At 26.0% G+C, this 10838-nt stretch overlaps 1 protein-coding gene across 1 annotated transcript; it reads right to left on the reverse strand.

The window, feature by feature from the left end:
- Positions 1 to 6870: 6870 nt before the first annotated feature.
- Positions 6871 to 10562, reverse strand: LOC110605028 (methanol O-anthraniloyltransferase). Its single transcript, XM_021743321.2, has 2 exons — positions 10062 to 10562; positions 6871 to 7910 (listed from the first exon to the last, which is right to left on the reverse strand). The coding sequence occupies exons 1-2, from the start codon at positions 10512 to 10514 to the stop codon at positions 6975 to 6977; spliced, it is 1389 nt and encodes a 462-aa protein (XP_021599013.1). The 5' UTR covers positions 10515 to 10562; the 3' UTR covers positions 6871 to 6974.
- Positions 10563 to 10838: the final 276 nt, after the last annotated feature.

Genomic DNA, 10838 nt, shown 5'->3' on the forward strand with positions numbered 1-10838 from the left:
TCAAGGGTTCGAGCAGTGGGGAAGGCGACCTAATTCCCAGAGGAAGGAATTGGGCCAAATCCACTCGGGCTAGGGCGGGCCGTAATGGCTCCCCCGAGGGACAAATCCTGCCTGGAACCCGTGAGGGTGAAGGGATGTTAAGAGCTGCTCACGACGCCAGTGGAAAGCCCGAGGTGGCAAGAGGCCAGGCGAGGGATAGCCCTGGGCCGTGAGTGGTAACAGTGCCGTGCGAGAAGGGCCGGGCTGTTACATAAAAAGGCGCCTTTTTATGTAACAGCCCGGCCCTTCTCGCACGGCACTGTTACCACTCACGGCCCAGGGCTATCCCTCGCCTGGCCTCTTGCCACCTCGGGCTTTCCACTGGCGTCGTGAGCAGCTCTTAACATCCCTTCACCCTCACGGGTTCCAGGCAGGATTTGTCCCTCGGGGGAGCCATTACGGCCCGCCCTAGCCCGAGTGGATTTGGCCCAATTCCTTCCTCTGGGAATTAGGTCGCCTCCCCCACTGCTCGAACCCTTGACCTCCCACTTTAAGGGAATAGTCTGGTGAGAGTGAGTACCAATTGTTCCATTGGAACAACTGGTACTCACTCTCACCAGACTATTCCCTTAAAGTGGGAGGTCAAGGGTTCGAGCAGTGGGGGAGGCGACCTAATTCCCAGAGGAAGGAATTGGGCCAAATCCACTCGGGCTAGGGCGGGCCGTAATGGCTCCCCCGAGGGACAAATCCTGCCTGGAACCCGTGAGGGTGAAGGGATGTTAAGAGCTGCTCACGACGCCAGTGGAAAGCCCGAGGTGGCAAAGAGGCCAGGCGAGGGATAGCCCTGGGCCGTGAGTGGTAACAGTGCCGTGCGAGAAGGGCCGGGCTGTTACACAAGAAGAGTGTCTTAGGGTTTTATTTGTTTTTCTCCTTACTATATAAGGATAAGAAACAATTGTAAAAGGCAGCTTTTAATCAAAATTTCAGAATTCTTTTCATACTTTTGGCGTGTATTGCTTTGAGTGAGATTGAGGATTTGTTTTCATCAATTGCATCAGGAATCTTGGCTAACTTATCAACTATTCGTTGTGGCGTTTGTTAGATTCTCATCTAAATCCTTCGATCATTGGTGTTTCAGCTTCTCTAAGTTTGGAGTGCCATAGGAGGTGGGTTTATCAAATCTTTGGATTCATTATCTACTTGTGCATGTGGGTTTGAGGCTTGTGTTATAGGGTTCCGCATCAATAATCGTCATAAGTAGGATTGCATCCAAGTCCGCCTTCTTTACAAGGCCTTGGCAAGGCCCTAGAGTGCCCAAAAACCCAACCTGATCCCACTGACTCATAAGATCAATAAAGAACCAGCAGCCCAAGAAAATAGAGATTGTGCACTTTAAAGGCCAAACGAAAATTAAATAATTGGCTGACAAAAATTAGAATCTTGTACCTTCAAATACGTCATCCGTATGTAAATAGCAGTGAAGTAAAAACTTAGAACAATAGAGACACGCTCGAAAAAATAAGAAAAATAAAAATAAAAAGGGAAAAATAATCAATCTAAGATCAAACTTATCAAAAAATACTCTAACATAAATCCTATATTTGGATCTCAAAAAATTAGTCTGATAGTAGGTGTATCTGAATAAATGTGAGACGTCTTCTACTCTCCCAACCCGCAATTTCCAATTCTCATTTAAAAAAAAAATTAAAATTAACTATATTTTAAAAAAATTAAAATAATTTGCATAAATTATTAGTTTTTATTTCTATAAAATTAAAATTAATTATATTTTTGAAAATTTTAAAATAATACATAGAAATTATTTAAACTTTTTATTTTAGTTTTTATAATTTTTATTTTGAAATTAATTTTGTTTATATTTTATTATTAAAATATAGTTTACAAGATTTAAAGTGTATAGTTTATAAATTTAATTTAATTTTTTATTTTTTATTATTTAAAATGTAATATCTAAATTTAATTATTTTATTTATTTTTAATAATATTTTCTTACTTAAAATTTTCAGTTGTGTTTTATTATTTTAGTAAAGTATAAATAGATAGATGAGTTGTCGTTATGATTTGAATGGATAATTGTTATTGAATATTTATAGTTAGTATAATGTTATTTAGACAAAATTTATTTTGATAATTAATGAGATTTAAAGTTATTAAATAATTTAAATATTTAATTGATAAATAAAAATACATTAAATTGAATTGAATTGATTTATAGTTGTAAATTTAAATATTTATTTTCAAGATAAATAAAAATATTTGATTAAAAAAAAGATAAATAAAAATATAATTACAAATGAAAAAATTTATTTTCATGAAGATAAGAATATAATTGCAAATCTAAAAATCTATTTTCATCATTGATAGGGATATAGATAAAGATGGTTTGATCTAAAACACTGAACACTCCTGGTGAAGCGTCAAACCTCGCACTGTTTACTTTTGGAAGTGTACAAATAATTGCTATAATAATTAAAGCTATTGTACAGCGTTAAAAGCATTTGTCAGAAAAAATCTGAGATATTTTGAAAGATTTCAATATAATGTTGGTATGTGATCCCACTCTTTTTAAATGGACAAGTTAATTGCTTTACGTTAACTAAAAAGCAAAAATTAAATTTCTTTCATATTTTGTGTTCACCACTTCCTGAAAAGTTTAATTTATCATTTTTAAAAAAAATTATTAATTTTTTAATTTTAATTTAATCTTTATTAAATATAATAATTAGTTTATAACTTTTTAATATATAGAGAGGAATTCCTATGATTTCAAGTTGTTTAATTTGAATTAATTGCTTAAAATCCGGATGTGATTGAAACCATGTTCTCTTAGATAAATGTTTAATTTTATGATTCTCCAATATTCTATGAATATATTTTTATTATTAATTCACCATAATCAACTGTGCAAAGTATATAGTGATTATTTTTTTAATAATTTAATAGATAAATTTTATTATTATTTTTTGCAATAATATATATATAAGTTATTCTAATAACTGGAAAAGAAATTTTGAAAAATTATTACAATTATAAATTAAATAAATGGTTAAATTTTCTCGTAGACTATTCAACCAGGATAAATCTTTCATTTCAAAATTTTTCCTCAGTTAAAATTAAAAGTTAAATAAAATTATCATGATTAAAATTTTAGAGTGTGAATTAAGATATTAATTTATTAAATTTATATAATTTTTTAATATAGCTTAAAGGTAAAATTAAATTAAAAAATAAAATTTAATATTTTTAACACTATTGTATAATTTAAAAATAAATTCGCTCATTTTATCATTTCTTTTCACTATATAATGAGATTTTTATGATTCTCATTTTATTTATGATAAAATGAATTTAATAATACTAAAAATTTTATTAATTTCAACGAGTAGCATCAGCCACAAGAAAGTTCCAAACTGTAGTATAACGTGGTGGCCCTTTAATCCCCATGAAATCTGCTACTGACCTTATGTACTCTTCACTCATTAAGTCCTTGGACTTCCTTATCAAATAAATTGCATATGCTAATGGATTTTTACACAAATCTCCAGCCCGTGAAAGCGCCTTAGGGAAGGCAAAAGCATTGCCGTAGTATCCAACCCGAAATTGTAGCTGGTTTCCCTTGCCCCTGAGGTTTATCATACATGAGAAACGAATGATCTCATCAGAATCAGGTTCAATGGTAGCAGTGTGGCATTTCCACGAACATGCTGTGAGCACTTTAAAAGTTGAGCATTGGCGAAGGTGGGGGAGGAAGATGGTTCCTTAAACATGTTATTTCACGAGGGCCAAAAAAGAAAGAACGATGAGCCATGTTTAGTTGGTTCAAAGTCATTGTAGAGTTTTTATTTTCGTCATTTATTGGAATCTCGTCGTATTCGCGATGTGCATGTGTCATGTGGGGTAGCTCTCGTGCATATAAGATGTCTCTTATAATAATCTTGATAGATATTTTTCATCATTTTACTAATAATAAGCCAGTTTATCATGTATTTGGGCAATTGGAAATGTGGGTTTTTTTATAAAGAAAAAGTAATGTTAATGTAAAAATTTATTATATTTATTTAAGGGATATATAAAAAAGTTTAGACAAGTTTTTCATCGTTTTAATAATATTATGGCAAGTTTAATCTGTTTTGGTATAGTGAAGTATGAAGAAAGTATGTGTCTTTTTTTTTTGTTAAAATAAAAAATAGATATTCCATATTATATTGTTATTATTTTCTTCCTTTTCCATTATCTAATCAAGCTCTGAATTATTACACAAAAATTACAGTATATATTTTTATGTATTTTTTCCCTTAAAACACATTTACTCATCATAGTTAAATATTAATGTTTAATGTATATATTACACACACATCCCATATCTCAAAATTTTATTTTATTTCAAGAAAAATTAATTATAAATTAGTTTTTTTAAAAGACTATTATTTAATTTTATATTTTTAGCAAAAATTAATTATTTAATTATAAAATTCTAGTAATGAAATAACTATATTTTAAAATTATATGCACTGAATGATTATTTTTTAAATTGACGTAACTGATTATAGACAATAATCGAAAAGATAAGAATTAACTACCATATTTTTTATAGATTGAATGCATAATTTAGCTCATAACATATGCATAAAAAAACAATTTGCAGCATGATATTCATTGATAACTTTTGACCCTCGATCTTTATATAAATATAATTATTTGAGGTTTACTGAATATAATTTATGGCGGTTGTTGATAGCTGATAGGGACTAATTATTATAATTGATATATATATATATATATATATATTTGATAAATTATATTTTTTGTTATTATTAATATGTAAAATAATTAATAAAAAATATATATTATTTTTTTCTTATTGTATAAAAAAATTGACTGGTTGTTCTATTAATTTTAAAATCAAGATAACAATAGATTTTTTTTATTATTATAAAAGTTAAGAATAATTTCAGCTTTTTAAAATAGGAAATCATATTTAGTTTAAATAAATTATACTGCTAAAAAATAAGTTAAAAGAGATTAAAATGGAATTTAAAGACTTGATTTTACCTGCATCAACAGCAAATAGATTTGAAAATAAATTTGCAAACATTATAATAAATATTTTCATTAAATATGTTGAAATTAATATTATAAAAAAAAAGAAATTTAAATTTTATATATATTTTTATGAATTAAATTTAAATTTTTTAAAATTTAATTTTATATAATTTAATTATATTTTTAATATTTATAAATATTTAAATTATTAAAATTTAAGAATTTGTTTTTTATGAGTTTTCGTAGCTTATTTATATATAAATATTTAATTAAAATTATTTAATTTTAAATTAAAATTTATATATATAAATAAATTAAATTGTTCATAAATTATTTAAAATTTTTTTTGATAAAAATTTAATTCATCTATAATTATTTATTAAATAAATTAAATTTAAATTTATTAATATTTAATTTAAATTCAAAATAAGTAAAATTTAAATTTAAAAAAATTTTAACAAAGGAAAATTTGAAAGATTTCAATATAATGCTGGTCTGGTCTGTGATCAACTCTTTTTAAATGGACAAATTAATTACTTTAGGTTAACTAAAAGCAAAAATTAAATTCTCTTTCATATTTCTTGAAAAGTTTAATTTATCAAAAAATATTTATCATTTTAAAAAAATTAAAAACATTCATTAATTCTTTTTAATTTTACTTTTATTTTTATTAAATATAATAATTAGGTTTATAATTTCTTAATCTATATCTTATTATTTACTACTTTTTTTTCTTTTAATTATTTCAGTTTACCGTTTATAAATTAATAGTATAAAAATATAATAATTAGAATAAATGGTTAAATTTTAAAATTTTTCTCCATTAAAATTAAAAATTAAATAAGATCATCATTAATTAAAAAATTTTAGTGTGAGTTTCGGTCTTAATTTATTTAATTTTATATGATCTTTTACTATAGTTTAAGAATAATAAAATTAAATTATAAGATAAAATTTAATATTTTAATATTATTATATAATTTAAGAGTATATTCCATCATTTTATCATTATAAATTAAAATACATGACATTATCATATATTAAATTTAAGACACAGCTGAATATTAATGTTATATATATTTAAATTATAATCTATGCAGTATAAAAAAGTAATTTAATTATATTTTTATAATAAATAAAAATCTCTACTAAAATTATTATTTTATTTAATATAGCTAGAATAAATTATTTATTAAAATATTTTTAAAAATTTTAAATTATTATTACAATAATATTAAAACAATAATTCAGTCATAACTAAATACTATTATCTAAACTCAAAAAATGCAATAGTGTGATTATAATGAGAATTTTATGAATCTCATTTTATTTATGATAAAATAAATTTAATAATACAAAAATTTGTACTAATTTCAAGTTTGTTAGCACATATATATCCTCTTTATTTTAAAGACATTGAAACATTGAAAAATTGCATTAACATTTGAGACAGGGAGACACCCAGTAACAACTTTTGTTCCATAAAATAAATAATTACTATCATATTTTTAAATTTTTTAAAAATTATTAACTTATTCTTATTTCAAAATCATTTAATTAAAATATTATTATATTTATAAAATTTAACTTTTTATTTTTTTTATTAAAATTATTCTGAAATCTCTATAATTTTAATTATACATATTATTTAATTTATATCATTTTAAATAATTATATTATTTAATTTATTTAATTAATTTAAAAATAAATTGATTAATAATTTATTTGATAAAAAATAAAAATTATAATTTTATAAAATAAAATAATATTTTAATTAAATATTTTTAAAATAAAAATAAATTAATAAATTTTCTAATACGCTCAGGATGGATATAAAATATAAAATTTTCAGGAGCTGATATTTTTTGCAGTGATGGAGATCAAAAGCAGCAACAAAGCAAGTCTTTTCAACATTCAGCGATGAATTAGTTTTAAAGCATGGATGGAATTTTTGGGTGCTTATTATTATATACCACGGACTCCTCACTCATCAATTTCAAGAGCTCATCTTGAAACTTCTCCATGGCTGGCCGAGGCAACAGTATGGGTACTAAAATCCCATCCTCTCCTTCGCTATTTTTGAACCGATTAAAGATAATTCCACAAGGCAATGCCCCCACAGGCCCTCCAAAAACTGGCTTTCCCCATCCAAAATCAACATCTACAAGCCCAGCACGACTAGCATCAGCCACAAGAAAGTTCCAAACTGTAGTATAACGTGGTCGCCCTTTAATCACCATGAAATCTGCTACTGACCTTATGTACTCTTCACTCATCAAGTCCTTGGACTTCCTTATCAAATCAATTGCATATGCTAGTGGATTTTTACACAAATCTCCAGCCCTTGAAAGCGCCGCAGGAAAGGCAAAAGCATTGCCGTAGTATCCAACCGGTAATTGTAGCTGGTTTCCCTTGCCCCCGAGGTTTATCATACATGAGAGACGAATGATCTCATCAGGATCAAGTTCAAGTGCAGCAGTTCGGCATTTCCACAAACACGCTGTGAGCACTTCAAATGTTGAGCATTTGCGAAGGTGTGGAGGAAAATGGTTTCGTAAAGATGTTATTTCACGAGGGCCAAATAAGAAAGAACGATGGGCCATGTTTGGTTGGTCCAAAGTCATTATAGACTTTTTATTGTGGTCGTTTATTGGAATCTCGTCGTATTCACGATGTGCATGTGTCACATGGGGTGGGTCTCGTGCGTACAAAATGTCTCTTTGCCAAACAGGGAATATGGATGGTGCTTTGGCTCCTCGTGCAAACTCCGCAGTTGCCATTAGAAATTTTGCTAATCCAAGAGCATCACTCATGGTGTGGTTCAAACGTATTGCAAAAACAAATCCTCCACATGCCAATTGAGTCACCTGCAATGCACAGCCTATCATTTTAGGCAATTCTCTTCTAATATTGACCGTTATAACAGTACAGTTAACTATTTAATAAGTAACTTTTCATAATTTATTTACTGAATTATCAAATGAATTAAAACACAACATAATACTTTTAATGTTATTATTATCGAACAGAGCCAACACCATCCGTAATAAATCTATAACAATCATTTCATTTATTATTATATGAATCTTATTATGATAATCTTTGATAAATATTTTTCATCATTCTACTAATAATATGGCTAGTTTATCGTGTGTTTGGACAATTGAAATGTGGATTTTTTTTAAAAAGAAAAAATAATGCTAATGTAAAAATTTATTGTATTTATTCAGGGGTATATAAAAGAGTTTAGACAAGTTTTTTATCGTTTTAATAATATTATGACAAGTTTAATCTATTTTAGTAGAATGAAGCATGATTTTTTCTTTAAAATATGAAGAAAGTATGTAACTCAAAAAATTTTTTTTTTTTTGTTAAAATAAAAAAGTAGATATCCCATATTATTATTATTTTCTTCTCTTTTTCATTATCCATTCAGGCTCTGAGTTATAACATAAAAAATACAAAAATTACAATATATATTTTTATGTATTTTTTCGCTTAAAACAAATTTAAACATCATAGTTAAATATTAATGTTTAATATATGTATACACACATCCCATATCTCAAAATTTTATATTCACGGAATTTTGTTTCAAGGAAAATTAATTATAAATGAATTTTTTAACCTTCATTAATACACATATAATCCTATTTAATTGTAAAACTTTAGTAATTGAATAATTATTTTCAAAATGACGGAACTAACTATAGACAATAACTTTTTAGTAGTTTGAAAAGATAAGAATTAGCTACTATATTTTTAATAGACTCAATGCATAATTTAGCTTTTAGCCTATACACAAAAGTCAATTGGCAGCATCATATTCATTATTAACTTTTGACACTCGATCCTTATAAAAATATAATAATTTAAAGCGTATTAAATATAATTTATAACGGTTCAACTATTATAATTGACAATTAAAAACTGATTCTAACATATAAATATTAGGTGTTTGATAAATTATATCTATAGTTATTATTAATAGATAAAATAATTAATAAAAATATATATTATTTTATTATATTATTAAAATATTACTATTTATATGATAAAAAATTCATTAATTAGTACATTAATTAAAAAGTACATAAAAAATATTTTTGAGATTTTAAAATTTTTATTTTAAAAATTTTATTAATTAATTCTTATGTTAATTTTAGACATTAAATGTTAAGAAAAAGTCTAAACTATCCTCCATCGAAAGAATTAATTGATTTATACTTTTATAAAATTAAAAAATTAATTAATAAATTTTTCGTACGATAAAAATTAAATAATAAAATATTTAATACTTATGAAAAAATATTAATAAATTTTTTAATATTTCAAACACATTTAAAAATTAGTGGACTAATTAGTGATTTTTTTATATTATAAAAATTAAATTATAAATTACTTATAAAGAAATACATATAAAAGTATTAATTTATTATACAATCTATATAATAATTGAAAGTAAATTTTTAAAATATAATTTTTTTCCATACATATAATCTTATTATATAATAATAATATTATAACTAGTTGAATTATTATTTATAATATGTTTAATTTATGTATTATGTATTATAATTTAAAAAAAAATTATTGAAGTAAGAAATTCTAATTTTTAAAAATTTAATAAATTTTAAAAAGGATAATATGGTTTAAATAAAAATTAAAATTAAAATTAAAATGACGAGCTGTTGGTTGGTGGAAAACAACTCTAATTTGAGAGTTGATCTAGCGGATAAATCTCATATCAGCACTCCAAAACTGCATTGAACCGTAAATCAAACACCAAAACTTCTATATAGATCAGAGTTACATGATATTTTATAAGATTTAAATATTTAATAATTATATATTTAAAATCAATAATAAAAAAATCAGGTGGAAACCGATTAATTTTAATAAAAGTTAAGGATAATTTGGCCTTTTTAAAATAGGGAACCATATTTAGTTTAAATAAATTATACTGCTAAAAAATAAGTTAAAAGGAATTAAAATGGAATTTAAGGACTTGATTTTACCTGGATCAACAGCAAAGGGCATCCAAGAATACCAGAAGAACCAGGAACATCATAAAGAAGATCTTCAATGAAAGGACAAGGAAGCAACTGCATTGAGTCATTGAGCTGTTCAATGGTAATATCAGCATCAGCTTCAATGAACAAGATCCCTTGTCCCTTACACTCCACCATAAGTTTCCTGTTAGGACCTTGAATGATCCTCCCTGCAAATGGGTAATAAAACACAAGTGCTTCACTCATTGCTTCTCTGATGATACCCACAACGTCCTTTTCTTTCATGGAAGGAACACTATGATAATACATTAAAATTGGCAATTGAAAATGTAGCCCTTCTTGATCATCTATGTCTGAAAGTTTCTTCACTTCACAAGGTGTCGGCTTCGCGGGCACAATCAATTCCGGTCCCCGACGACGTACAGAAAGTCTGGGAGATGATGTTGTTAGTGACTCCATTGTTTCTTACTTTTTATGCAATAGAAATCATAGGAAATTTACTAAGGACGTTAGGAAATATTAAGCTTTGTTATGTGTGGCTCTTCCGTCATATCTTTATATAAATCTTGTTGCAAAGATTTAATTTAATAATTTTTAAACGCGTTATAACATGACAGTTATTAGATTTTACTCCATAGATTCTCGATTTTCATTTAAAAAATAAAAATTTATGTAAATTAATAAAAATAATTAACTAAATTAATTTATTTAAAATAATTTTTAAATAATCATTTTTTTATATATTAATATTAAATTATTTAAAAATTAATAAGAATATAAATA

The sequence above is a fragment of the Manihot esculenta genome, chromosome 17 (genome assembly GCF_001659605.2).
Source record: "Manihot esculenta cultivar AM560-2 chromosome 17, M.esculenta_v8, whole genome shotgun sequence".
NCBI classification, from domain to species: Eukaryota; Viridiplantae; Streptophyta; class Magnoliopsida; order Malpighiales; family Euphorbiaceae; genus Manihot; species Manihot esculenta.

Coding starts and splice junctions, on each gene's coding strand:
- LOC110605028 (XM_021743321.2), bottom strand. CDS start 10,514: ATGGAGTCACTAACAACATCATCTCCCAGACTTTCTGTACGTCGTCGG. Junction 7,911..10,061: donor GCCCTTTGCTGTTGATCCAG/GTAAAATCAAGT, acceptor TGTGCATTGCAG/GTGACTCAATTGGCATGTGG.